Genomic DNA, 14,539 nt, shown 5'->3' on the forward strand with positions numbered 1-14,539 from the left:
GTGAGCTTGTGGCAAGCTGCTGATCGTTGCGCCAAGTTGAATGTCTCAGCGAGCGTAGCGGGGCGACGAGTCAATAATTCATGCTTCATAGGGTCACGCAGCCCAGAGATAAATAAAGAGATAAGGGTATCCTCGCACACGTTTGCCGTTTTCTGCATCACCTCTTTGAACTCCGATCGGTAAGCCTCGACGGTGGTGGTCTGACGAAGTTCTGCAAGACATCCCACATGATCAACATATAATTCTGGGTCAAAACGGTTCTTAACCGCCATAAAAAACTGATCCCAAGATTTGTGGCTGCAGTTGTCCTCCCAGAAGGTCAACCAACTAGATGTCGGGTGATCGAACAAGTAGGACATCAAATAGACCCGATCACTCAATAGAGTGTAATAGTGATTGTAGTACCATTGAATTTTACGAATCCACTCCGATGCGTTGGTGTCGTCGAACCGGGGCGCCTCCGGTTCAACCCTCGGGAGTTGCTCGGCCTCGATTCCATCCGGGGTAACGAGAATCGATGGAGGGAGTTTCCATCTTGGTGGAGGCCCCAGGTCGTCGGGTATAACCGGTTTGCGCCGGTGGTTGGCGTCCAGCAAGAGAGTTATACCCTCCTCGAGTATCTTGTTCGTTACTTCTTATCGGCGTGTGAACGACTCAAGGTTGAACTGGTTGTGGTTAAACTTCTTATCGTACCCGGCATAACGAATCTTCAAATCAAAGAGCAATTGTGTAAGTTCCTCGTTGGAGTACACGGTTGTGGGTGTTTCGGTCTCGCCCGACGTCTCTGTGTCGATCTCCGGCATGATGGCGATGGGCGAGGGTCGGTGGAGAAAGAGAGCTCAATGAAGCACCAGATGATAGGCTTCGAATCCTATCTTAGGAGTTTGAGTACCTGTTTTGAGAATGAAAATAATGAACATAACAAAAGTGGTGGAAGAGAGTAGGGTTTTTCATGAGAAAAGAGTTTTATTTCTTATTCTCGATGATTTTGACTCTCTAATGGATCCTATAATATATAGGATCGCAACCCTGCTTGATTCGACTCTACGATTCGGGAAAGAATCAAGAAGAAAACCCGAAAAGATTAAATAAAATAACTCTAAACAATGGAATGTCTTAATATGGAAAAAACGTAACTAACTAACCATAAAAAAGATTAATTCCAAACTTCATGGAGATATGAAATCTCTGTACTTCGCTGGTCTGGATCTCACTCTTTGTGGCCTCTCCTTCCTTGCCGTTTCACGCTTCCTTCCTCTGCTCTTGCGTCCCTTGTCTTCCACGTCGCTCACCGTGTGGCTCGGTCCTGGTTCGTTGGTCTGAATGTCTGCTGTCTCGGGGTCTCTATCACAATGCCTATATAGATTGTGATTAACTATATTATATCTACAAAGAACCAACATCGCTACCTACTATGTATGCCATTCGCAACTAGTCTACTATGCAGAAGAATTAGGCTTGTTTGTTTCTTATATTCAAATATTTGAGATACGTCTTACAAATGCATAAGCAAATAAATGCGATAAAACTACCTCTTCTCGCCTTTAATTGGTTAAAAGTGGATTATAGAAGCAATTTTAATCGTGCATCCTGCTCGAAACATGTTTTCTAGTATACCTATCTTAAAAAATAATTCTCTTAACGATATTTTATTTCGTTGTCTTTTAACATAAGCTAGATAAGAGACACGACAAATGGAGTGTTTTTGTCAAAGTTATTCCTCTATGTAAAATTAAGTACATGAAAGGTAAATAAATGTTGCAACTGATGTATTTTCTCGTAAGCATGCTTTAGCTATACTTTGTGACGATGTGCTTGATTATTTTACCTTTTGCTTAGGGAAATAGTGAGCTCAAAATGATGTCGAAGACCATGTTTAGCATTTCATAGTAAGTGTGTTTTATTTATGCAATTGTGTTTAGCAGTTCACAATATGCAAGTGTGTTTAGCAGTCCATAGTATGCAATTGTGTTTAATTTGAGGTAAATGTGTTTAATTTATGTAAAAGTGTTTAATTTATGTCAGTGTATTTAACATTATGAAGGTGTGTTTAATTTTAGGGATATTGGCATCTAATATCACAAAACTTTCGAAAAGTTGGGGTTTTTCTCACGAACTTTAAATTTGGCAAATAATATCATGAACTTTACCCGTGTTTGTTTTTTCCTACGAATGAAAAAATTTATGTTATTTTAATAGATTAAAGAACAATTTTGGAGGGTGTGCTTTAAGAAAAACTATCTTCAAAAATTAAAAAACTTGAAACTTTCAAAATTGTTGTCGAGAAATTACGAAAAAAAATCGGTATCACAATATTATTTGTGGGAATTTTTTCATTCGTGGGAAAAAACAAACACGGGGTAAAGTTCGTGATATTATTTGCCAATTTTAAAGTTCGTGGGAAAAACTCAACTTTTTTAAAGTTCCGTGATATTAGATGCCAATATCCCTTAATTTTATTAACAGTTGAAAATTAGATGTGTTTAATTTTGTTAGTAGCTGAACATTTAATTTTGTCTTATTTATGCAAACTTTCATTATTTCCGAAATCACATAGCTACATGAAAAAAGCTTAAATCTTCGAAACTTATCAGATTTCGAACTCTGACACTCAAATTTACAATTTCTTAAAAATTTCTGAACGCAACAAATTTACAGGAGAGAATTTTGATGTGATTTTGTTTTGAGAGCCCTAATTTGATTTGTGTGTTTGAGAGAGGTAGTTGACCGGAAGGGTAAGAGATCCTCTTTCTTCACCATTATTTTTCTTTTATCTAAATAAATTATTAAATATTTTGTGATTTGAATTATTCATTTTGTGATTTGGGCCGCTTAGGAATTATTTCTCTTTTGGGCCACGTTTTTTTATTGATGTGGGTTGTGAGATGGGCTTTTTGATTTAATTCATTTTGGGCCAAATAAATTGGATAGTGGCACTATTGGTCAATAAAATGTCTTGAGCCCAAATTAAAATTCTTCTGCTCACGGATCATCTACTAAGAGTGTCCACTATAGTTGGCCGGGTCAAGCCACAAAACGTGGCCAAGCCATAAAATCGTGGCCGGGCCACCAACGCCCATGTTTTACACTATAGTGGACATGCCCAAGCCACCAAATAATTTATTTTTTTCATTTTATGTATATTTTAATTAAAAATGGGTATATTTATAGAATTTGTGTAGGAATGAGGTAAAAAAATGTGTATACTTATAGAATTAAAAAAAAAAAAAAAATCAGAAAATATGGAGAGCCGTGGCCCGTGGCCGCTGCAATAGGAGAGCCACGGTTGGGCCACGATCGTGGCGCTCTCGTGGGCACCCCCGGCCGCGGCTGCCCATCCATGTCACTATGGGAGCCGCGGCTCGCGGCTTTGGCGTGGCCCGGCCGTGGCTCCCCTATAGTGGATGCTCTAATCCCTCCGTCCCAGATAGTTTATCTCACTTTGACTGGACACGAGTTTAAAAAAAAGTAATGAAAAGTAAGTTGAAAAAGTTAGTGGAATGAGGGTCCTACTTTTATATATTAGTTTTATAATAAAATGTGAGTAGGAATGAATTAGTGGAATATGAGGTCCACTACAAAAAATGGTAAAAAGTGAAATGAGACAAATTATGTGGGACGAGCCGAAATAGAAAAATGGGCCAAACTATCTGGGGCGGAGGGAGTATTATTTTTTCGTTGATTGGTTTTCCATGCAAGAAAGGAGAAATTTATTAATTTTAATTCCTAAGCTAATTTATCTAATTTATTTTATGGAACGGAGAGAGTACAATCAAACTTACCCATCTTCCTATGATTACCTACAACACAATTATAAGTAAATAAATAAGGTACTCCCTCTGTGAATTGTTATCCAGTTTTGTCAATTTGGTTTGTCCACAAAATAGATCTTACTTTCCACTAACTCATTACACTCATATTTTGTTATAAAACTAATACTATGTAGACCTATATTGTACTAACTTTTTCCACTTATTTTTCATCACATTTCTTAAAATCCGTGTTGAGTCAAACATAGATAATATTTCGAGGATGGAGGTTATAGCTCACAAGACTATCTAGTAATAGTACTCCTATTGATGAAGCATGTAACTAGAGTATCAAAATCGTAATAAAATTTGAAAAAGATAATAAAGCATCATATTCGGGTCCCTAATCTAAGATTGTATACACAAAAATGTAAACAGGTGAGAGACCACATTCTACCCCAACAAAACAGCCACAATAGCAGCATCAGATTCCCCAACCCTTCCTTTTTCAAAGAAAACAAAAAACACAAAAGGAGAATCACTTTGTTTGTGTAGTCGATGTCGGACCGTCCGTTTCTCCACCTCTCAGGCCCGGAGAATCTTGCACAACTCAAGGGTTCTCATCACATCGTTGGGCAAAAGAGGGCAGATATGAAGATCACTGCAGCAGCAAGCATGAAAGTGCTGCTTCGATACGCAAAAAGCTTGACACCAGCATTGTCAAATCCAGCTCCCGTCCCCGTTGGTGCAAGGCCAAAACCAGGAGTCATGGGCGACCCAGGGACACCACTCCCGCCTGGGAAAGTGCTGCCTACTGTGGTTGGAGAGGCCGGAGGTGGTAGAGTGGTTGAAGTTCCTCCGGTGGCAGGGGTGGTCGATGGAGTAGCGCCACCAGCATTGCTGCACAATGATTGAAGACGATCGAGATATTGAACACGAAACACATAAACAACAGTGAAAAAATGAAATGCGAAAAGCGTTTGGAACGATATTCGGATCTATAAAGCCCTTTCTACACTACAAAAATGCCAATATTATCAACATAAATCCGACAAACAAGCCGGCATCTACACCGATCAGTTTCACATCTACAACTCTACTAAGTATACTCATATTTATCACAAAGAACTACTCCCTCCCTCCGTCCCATAGAAATAGGCCGAATTTCCTTTTTCGTCCGTCCCAACAAATATTCCATATCCATTTATGACGACTTTTTCCCCTTCTAATTTTCTCTTTATGGGCCCCACCATCCACTACATTATTTCAACTACTTTTTCTCCTTCTCTACTTACTTTACTAATTACGCATTAAAACCCGTGTCATCCCAATTAGCCTATGTCCATGGGACAGAGGGAGTAATTAATAATCCTCCATCTCAACAAGGGCACATTAACTCACTCCTCACCTTAATCAATCAAGAAAATCACTAATCAAATGACAACAACTTCAAATCAAACTAGAGCTTCAAATTCAAGATTCATAACCAACAGTGGTGCTTGGAAGAAAGGGGAATTACCTAGCACCAGAAGGATAGACACATGATGAAGATGATACACCTGTAAATTGGTTAGAAACAGAGAGGGTCAGCATTTGAAGCATGGAAAATCAATTAAAAAAAAATGTTAAGGTAATTACTAGGAGGATTAGAAGTGACAGTTGCAGTCCCTCCAAAATCACAGCTCATTGGAGCATTTCCCTTCTTCTGATAATAGCTATTCACAGCATAACTGCAGTGATCCTTAACAGTGTTAGGGTTATAGCAAGCCCCATTTTGTTGAATTGCTGCACAATCAGCTCCATTTCCACAAGCATAGTCTATATTTTTCTGAAGAACACTGTCACTTAGACCACTGTTGCACACACAGTAACTTGCATCTGTACAAATACAGATGATGTAAGAAATAGCAGCAATATTCAGACATTCTTGAATAGAACTCAGCAAATCATTCCAAGAAATTTAGATAGGAAAAGAGGATAAAGATCAAAACTTTTCACAAACCCATTCTTTTTCGCAGTTTAAGACATGCATATCAGATAAGAAAACAGCCCCAATATTCAGGCATTCTTGAATAGAACTCAACAAAGCATTCCAAGAAATATAGATAGGAAAAAAGGAAAAAGATCAAAACTTTTCACAAACCCATTTTTTATTTTCTTCCTTTTCTTAGTTTAAGACAAGCATAGTACTAGAAAATTGCAAGAAAACAAGGCTTCACCTGAATAGCCAGCCAAGGCTAAGATGAACACTAAACCAACCGCGAAAACAGCCATGATTAGCTCAGTATTCTCGAGAAATTATGAGAAAAGGATGGATTAACCTTCACTTCTACTCAAGCTGGTTGGTGAAATTATGAGAGAGAGGGAAAAAGTGCAAATGAAAGAGTATATTGAGGGTAATGGAGATTTCTAGACAAAGGGAGGTGAGTTTTGACGGTGGAGGTATGTATGTACAGAAATTTGTATATCTGTTTCAACTTTATATAGTGGTGAAAAAGTGATTCTGGGGTTTTAATTGATTTGCAGTGATGAATTCATTCTTAATCTTAATGAATATGAGTTTGTACAGTATCACATGTGTGATGTGTTTCTGGTTTTCCATCCAACGGTCATTTACCCATGTGGGCTGTTCTTGTTCAACTTTGCCCAATCTATTACTCCATCCGTTTCAAGATAAGTAACCATAAACTTTTCGGTACGATATTTAAGTAAATGGAGTTTTATTAATAAAATGGAATGTGAATAAAGTATAGAGAAAAAGTAAGAGAGGAAGTACCAAAAAGGAAATGAGTCACTTATCTTAGGATGTTTCGAAAAGGAATATGAGTCACTTATCTTGGGACGAAAGGAGTACTTTATAGTCTTTTAAAAATAAATCATATTTGTCATTTTAGAATATCTTTTAAAAATAGATAAATTCTATTTTAGGAAAAGAATTTTCTCTCTAATAAGATGGATTACATTTTCTATTAACAATACTATGATTACTTTTCTTTACCAATTGTATGTTAAAATCTTTGTCGTTTCTATCTATTTTTTAGGGATGGAGAGAATACATTACTCGTACTCCTTCCATGTACCATAACATGTTATAAGTTAACACTGTTCGAATTTTATAAAGAAAATTGCATGAAAAAAGTTTGTCGAATGTATATTCCACTTTTATATACTTCTTGCATCCCATTAAATATGCAACATTTGCTTTACAACACGAGATTTTATGTAGTGTTGTTTTGTGAGTTAATGAAGAGAGAGTAAAGTAAGAGAGAAGAAAAAGTAGAGAGATTTTATTTCTATTTTTATAAATGTTTCATTTTTAATGCGACAAACCAAAAAGGAAAACGTTTCATTTCTAATGGGACAGAGGGAATATTAATTTTATAATAATATTATGAATGTATAAAGTTAGTGGAATATGGAATATGTTACTTAAAGTATTACTCCCTCCGTCCCACAAAAGATGTCACACTTGTGAGACGACACGAGATTTTAGGAGGTTTTGTTTTGTGTATTAAATAGAGAGAGAAAATATAATTTTTATATTCACGTAAGAGGGAACTTTTTCTAAAATTGGAAATGTTACATCTTTTGTGGACAAACTAAAAAAGAAAGTGTGACATCTTCTGTGGAACGGAGAGAGTAACATGATATGTATGTGTCACAAATATTGGCGAATAACTAAAAAGAAAATTAATAAAATAATGACAACAAAGAGCATTTACTTATATACTACTTCCTTTTTTCCTCTCTAAGTGAAGCATTTCTTATTTGGTACGGAGGTTTATGTATTGTTGTTTGTGAGTAAAGTAAAAAAGAATAAAGTGAAAGAGAGTGATGTTTCTATTTTTAAAATTGTATCAATTGTATCATTTAGAGTGAGATATTCCAAAAAGGAAAATATATCCCTTAGAGTGGGATGGAGGGAGTAAAAAATTGACATTTATATATGAAAATAGACCGATGGAATATCCGAACTTTATATCCTGGTTAATGATTCTTACCCTTTTTCCTTTTTGGTTGAATTTTGGAAAATTGTTAGTTCATAAGTATACTTCACTGATCTGTTGAAGAGCCGATTCAATTATGGATTTCTTTTCTATATCTTTATCGGTTGAAGTTGACGTGACATCAGTATTTTAGTTAATAACATTATTTGTATTTATAAATAGTTAGGGTAAATTTTTTTTAACCATGATATTCATAACTTTGATAAAGAGTGTTTTAAATTTACACACATTGTTTATAGTATGTACCAGATGGTATTCAAATCCAAAAAAATCAGGTATTCAAATTCAAAATTTTAAAAGTATTTTATACGATATCCGACCTGTGTGTAAATTTGGGTACTTTATATCTGATGCAAGTACCCGAACCCGACTAATCGTATAATCACAAATCCAAAGTTATTAGTATGTTTTAGATTTGTTCTATTAATATCATAGAAATTGGCCCTTTAGGGTTTGCACGGATTTTAATGTGTACTTTGGTAAAGTAAGAAAGAAGGAGAAAAAGTAGTTGAAATTGTGTAGTGGATGGTGGGCCGATAAATGAAAAAGTAAAAAAGAAGGAGAAAACGGTCACCATAAATGGATATATGACTATTTCTATGGGACGGACGAAAAAAGGAAATATGGTCAATTTGTATGGAACGGAGGAAGTAAATTATATTGTGATGAGTACAAAAGTTACTACTCCTATTAAACTTCAATTTTAGTGCTTTAGTTTTTCCATTATTATGATACTACGATTATACATGAGTAATAGACATTTGACAATACTTATAGTCAAAATAAAGAAACTTTTGGGGTGTAGCGGCGTTGAATCGGAGTGGACGAAGGAAACTTATAGTTGAAAGCATAAGGTACAATAACATTGTTAATAGTATATTTCATATTTAATGGGACGGAGAGAGTAATAATTAAATTAAATCAAATCTTTATTAATTTATATATTCCCTCCATCCCACTTTAGGAGTCCCGGTTGAGTTCGGTACGAGTATTAAGAAATGTAAAGGAAAATTGGTGAAAAAAGATAGTGGAATGTGGGTCCTACCTTTTTATATGAGTTTTATAATAAAATGTGAGTGGAAAAAAGTTAGTAGAATGTATGGCCTAATACCATTTATGGAATATTCCATCCGGGACTCCTAAAGTGGGACACCCAAAAATGGTAAACCGGGACTCCTAAAGTGGGACGGAGGGAGTATTTCACATGCCCTTCTATAATCACCAATTAATATAATTTTTTCCTAAAAATGATAAATCGGGACTCCGTAAAATATTAGTCTCATTTGTGGACATCACATGTTTTAATGAAATATTAGTAAAGTAAGAGAGAAAGAGAAAAAATAGGTAAAGTAAGAGATATGTTGAATAAGTGAATCATGTGTGAGAAATATGAGAATATATAGGTAAATTAAAAGAGATAAACTTTCTATTTTTGAAATGAGAGTATTTTTGTGGACATTCCAGAATGACATAATGAAACTATTTTTCGTGGACCAATGATGTATTATTAATACTCTATCCATCCACGAAAAGTAGTCTCATTTTGTCATTTTGGGATGTCCACAAAAGATAGTCCCATTTCTAAAAGCGGAAAGTTTATATCACATACTTTACCTACTTTTTATCATCTCTCTAATATTTTATGCACTTTTTCATCACTCTCTCTTACTTTATCTATTTATTCTCCACGTCTCTCTTACTTTTACAATTTCTCATTAAAACTCGTATCAATGAACGAAGGGAGTCCAATAATCTAAGCAACACTTATGTATCTTACTAACTTTGCACTTACAGAAATAGGGGTGCACTATGTCAATAAGTGAAATCCTGTCAAATATCAAAGTAAATCTCAGCCCTTGGATCCTTAAATTGGATGGTTGTGATAATAATATCCGAGCTACATTATCACAGTAAAAGCGTAACAAGCTACATTATTAGACTACACAATCTACATTGTTCGACTAAAGCGCGTTACATTATTAGTCGAGCTACATTATTAGACGACACAATCTACATTATTAGATGACACGTGACATTAATCTAACATTTACATCACAAGATCCAATGACTGAGATTTGCTTTCATTTTTGACAGAATTTCACTTATTGACCTGATCACATCCCTACAGAAATATTTTGCATATATTAATAACATGGGCGTTTTGTCATTCTACATATTATATTTACTACATAATCTTAATGATTATCTTATTAACTAAACAACATCTTAAAAATACTATCTGCCCTAAAATTTTGTTTTATTGCATCATTTTCAAACTACTAGTACATGCAAATTTACAATTTTGACCCCTAAAACCGCAAAGCCCTAACAACGGTTTATACGCTTAGCTCATCACTGCATTTTGATCAAATCTTTCCGCAACAATAATGGCACCAATTCGATGTTTGGCAAGAACAATGCCGTCGATGCGTCGCCTCTCTAGGTTCGTCTCCGCCTCCTCTCACCTCCACCAGGAGCCTCTGCTGGCTGACGTTCCTTTGTTGCCTAAAAATAAGGACATTTTCTTTTCCGTCCTTTCCATAAAAATAGCACTTTTTAATTTATGAAAAGTTTTTCCCACCTCATGAGCCATACACATCAATTTATTTACAATTTAAAGGAAAGACTTCGCATCCCTTCACTAAATTCACGGCTAAATTCTATAAATAGGTGATTTTGGAAAACTACTTCCGTGGATAGGTGATTTTTTTTTTGTTTCTGTCAATGGGTGTTACGCATTCTATGAATGTGTGTTTGAATGCGCATTCTTAGAATGCGTAACTTAGGTGAATAAATAAATTCGCAGAAAACTAAAAGTAAATACGCATTCTAAGAATGCGTATCTAAAGTGAATAAAATTGTGGCAAATCAGAACAAAATCGCAGATGCCACTTCACTCCACTATCTTCTGGTCTCCGCTGCTTCTTCGCCGCCGCCGCTCCCGTCGATCTGCTGCCGCCGACGTTTCGTCGACCTAAATTTACAATTTTCACCATAAACTATAAATATATGCTAAATAAAGAAGAAAAGCATGTAACTTACCTTGAGGGAGAAACAATTAGACGAATTTGGACGATTTATGCAAGAATCGGATGACAATGTAGCATTCTTGGAAGGGTTTCGCGAGAAAGTGTAGTTCAGAAGCGGCGGCGTCTGCGATTCTGTTATGTGCTGCACCAATTTTATTCACGTTAGATACGCATTCTAAGAATGCGTATTTGAAATACGCATTCTGAGAATGCGTGTTTAGTTTGATTCTTCTTGTTCTGCGAATATTCACCTAAGTTACGCATTCTAAGAATGCCTATGCGTGTTCAAACAGGCATTCTTAGAATGCGTAGCACCCAATGATAGAAAAAAAAAAACCACCTATCCATGGAAGCAGTTTTCCAGAATCACTTATTTATAGAATTTAGCCCTAAATTCACTTTACATTTACATAAATCTTCGAGTTTGACCCCGAATTTCTCGTTTTCTCTTCAATTTCATCATATTTTCTCTCCAAATTCTTTTCCTCCACCTCCTATTTCTCAGTTCTCACTATTTCTCTAATTTACATTGGATTAGAAGTAGAACTACCATTGGTCAGCGAACGAAGCTTTCCAGCGGCACTTACCGGTGGATGCTGCTAACCCCACATGCCCTGCCATTGACTATTAAACATGCAAACATCAAAATAGTTTGTAAAGTACAGAACTCACTTAATCTAGAAAAGCATCTGAACGTGCGTGCGATGTCGGTGCTCTCGATAATGTAAGTGGTTGTACTCCGTAAGAGAGAGTAAGGGTGGCAATATATTAAGGAAATACTCATCAGTTAAGACAATCCTTAAAAGAGGAGTACAAAATTACAAAAAAAGTATATCGACCGTGTCGTACTGAAAATTTCAAATTATTGGTATATCGTAATTTTCGGTACCGTATGACACCATATCGAAATTTTTTGGTACGGTAACGGTATCAATTTTCCTATACAGTGGTATACCATGCATATTTCCTATCCGGTGCATATTATACCTAGCACTCGTGCATATTTCCCTACACCTAAGCATCCGAAATTTCCCTCTTACGTGCACAAGTTCTTCTTTATTTTGCATTTTTTCACCCATATAAAAAGCAAAGTTCTCGGCTGGCCCAAGGCCGCGATAACTAAATCAACCTACTTTGAAAGAAATTTGCCTCTGCATCTAAACTTGGATCTAATCTGTTTAAGTCAAGTTTGCCCAAATATGCCTCATTCATTTTAATTGAATTTTACATTTTCCCTTCCTCAAATGTGGGTACATCTTCAATTAGTTAATGGTATTTTTTTTTTAAATTCAAATTTATACCTATACGGATAATAAAAGCAAAGTTTTTAGGAATCACAAACTTCACCCAAAATTAATCATTTGAGTAAAGACCAAAACTAGTCCGAACATATGCTCATTTTATGATTTTGATCATATACTTTGTCTTTTGAATTTTTGCATCATGAACATTTCATTTAATACTTCACTTTTAATTGTTTGTGTAATCAAAAGAGAACGTAATATACAACAAATTAAATTTTCATTTAAAAACATAATAAAACATCATACATTAAAGAAAAAAAAAGATAAAAATAGAAAACATAATAAAAAACAACGGAAGCACAGCCTCAGAAGTACTCGGGTTCCGGCTCGTCCTTCCTGACACAACGTATTAACCCTATGAATTTGGGGCAATCCTTTAGTTGCAGATATATCTCCCATTACTTAAACCATCTCGCATTGCCATTGTAGAAATCGTGAAATTTAGCACACTCATACACCAGGCGTTTCCAATGTTTGCGTAGATCGTCGGACTGGTGTGCCGGGGCACCTGCGGGCTTTACATGTTCGTATCTTTTTGTGATACGCCCCAGAAACCGCCCTCGTGATTGTTGGCTACAATCGGGTCCTCAGAGATCTCCGTCCAGCAATGAGCAAGAGCAATTGACTCCTCTGGCTGACGTTCCACACTGAAAATTGGCGGAATGCGACCTCCTCCACCTCCCCCAGCCTCGGGTTCCTCAGCCTAAGCCCCTTGGGGCGAGCGCAATCGCGAATGGAATGATCGATCAGTTTGTCGAATGGATGACGCCACAGAGCAGCGATGGCAGGATCGGAAGCAGCTCTTTGAGCTCTAGATCAAATCGCTAGATAGAAGCGGGAAACCGAACAAGCCAGAAGTCGATCTTTACGGCGCAGCTCATCGATCTCGTCAAGAAAATGAATGATTTTGAGGTAGCGCCAAATACGGCGTCGTTCAATCTTGTGCTCAAGGCTATGCAGTTATCAAATTATTGACCTTTTTTCAAATGTGGGTTATGAAGAGAAAAATCATTCTTCTTTTGCCGTTTGGATGTTTAACTCTAATTAAATGAAGTTAATGAACCAGATTTGCCTATGCTATAGAATCAGCTAGTTTCTTATTTTTACTAACCATAAACTCGATGGAGGTGAGTTGATGTTATGTCCCAGAACAATGTCATATCTTCTGTTACGGCTGCTTTCATGCTTTAGTTTCCGGAGAGTGTTGTTATTTTTCCACATTTTAATTTCATGAATTCAGTAAATATGAATATCCTGCAAGCTACTTCATGACTTCTCCTTTTCTTTGTCAAATACTCCCTCCGTCCCTCATTAATTAGCACCAATTTGATTTGGCACAAGTTTCAAGAAATATAGTGAAAAGTTAATAGAATAGTTATCAAGTGAACAAGATAAACAAAGTCGCAGAGAAGCCGGGTTCTGTCGACGATCGGAAATTTTAAACAAAAAACTAAATAAAGATAAAAAACAAATAATTATGATTTCATTGATTGATTCAAGAGAATAACAATAGATCCTATTTATAATACTCCTACGAATAACCTAACTTGGTGAACAAAATAATAAAGATCCTAAGAGATATATGGGAAAGATATAATAAATCAATAATATATGAAATAATAGTGTTATGGGATCTTCTATAGATATATCAGTATCAAACTCACCCACGGTTAAAATTCACCTTGTCTTCAAGGTGGGAACCACGACACAACAAAGAGCGTCGCGAACAGAATCTTTGACGAGCTATCCCCTCCTCGATTTAACACACACCGACTAGTCGAGTGTCTCCCTTTTTCATCAACATCACAACTCACCATGGGAGGACCCTTGGATTCGTGATAACTCAACGCTAAAACCGGATGCTTGTCAACACGATCACTAATTACCAAGCACAGTGTGTCATTGATGTGTGGAGGTATCAATCGAGCATTAGTGTCAAGCGATGTCATTGTAATTACATGGAAACCGGTGTAAGCACCTTTCCTCTTATCCCAACAATTCTCAACTAACATCTTGGGATGGCACTCGAGCAGCATTGAATGATGTCACAACCTTTTTCACTTCTTCAATTGATTTTTCAAATAGAATTCATGTCCTCCTTCCTCTCTGCAACAGAATCAAGCAATCGAACAAAGCATGCCAATCTCTTCATATGTGCAAAGTATATCAGCAATCTCATAATATTGAGCAACATGGTCAATACACTCCATGCTCATTCTTCTCAGCACTCCATCCCTTCTATCTGAATTAGAGGGTGCATATCCCAAGAAAAGTCTCCACAAAGTCAGACAAAAAGAGCTACACACCGCTCCATGATACTCCCTCCGTCCCAGTTTAAGAGTCACTTTTTGCCATAAAAGTCCGTCCCAGTTTAAGAGTCACTTTTAGTATTTTCCATATTTGTTCATACAATTTTACCCCATTCTTCATCAAAATTACATAAAAATGCC

General features: G+C 36.3%; 1 protein-coding gene and 1 pseudogene across 3 annotated transcripts; one reads left to right on the plus strand and one right to left on the minus strand.

Moving 5' to 3' along the window:
- Nucleotides 1-4,093: 4,093 nt before the first annotated feature.
- Nucleotides 4,094-6,208, minus strand: LOC125210867 (PLASMODESMATA CALLOSE-BINDING PROTEIN 3-like). 3 transcript variants are annotated; one of them, XM_048110475.1, is made up of 4 exons: nucleotides 5,969-6,208; nucleotides 5,388-5,627; nucleotides 5,269-5,308; nucleotides 4,094-4,649 (listed from the first exon to the last, which is right to left on the minus strand). In XM_048110475.1, exons 1-4 carry the CDS (start codon nucleotides 6,021-6,023, stop codon nucleotides 4,373-4,375), a joined length of 612 nt encoding a protein of 203 aa, XP_047966432.1. In that variant the 5' UTR covers nucleotides 6,024-6,208; the 3' UTR covers nucleotides 4,094-4,372. The 3 variants fall into 3 exon arrangements, with proteins under 3 accessions (XP_047966432.1, XP_047966435.1, XP_047966433.1); XM_048110478.1 differs by lacking the exon at nucleotides 5,969-6,208 and adding an exon at nucleotides 5,893-5,932; XM_048110476.1 differs by lacking the exon at nucleotides 5,969-6,208 and adding an exon at nucleotides 5,752-5,885.
- Nucleotides 6,209-12,827: 6,619 nt separating this feature from the next.
- LOC125210568 overlaps nucleotides 12,828-14,539 on the plus strand; it is a 59,423-nt pseudogene continuing 57,711 nt past the window's right edge.

This window comes from Salvia hispanica, chromosome 3 (assembly GCF_023119035.1).
Source record: "Salvia hispanica cultivar TCC Black 2014 chromosome 3, UniMelb_Shisp_WGS_1.0, whole genome shotgun sequence".
Taxonomy (NCBI): Eukaryota; Viridiplantae; Streptophyta; class Magnoliopsida; order Lamiales; family Lamiaceae; genus Salvia; species Salvia hispanica.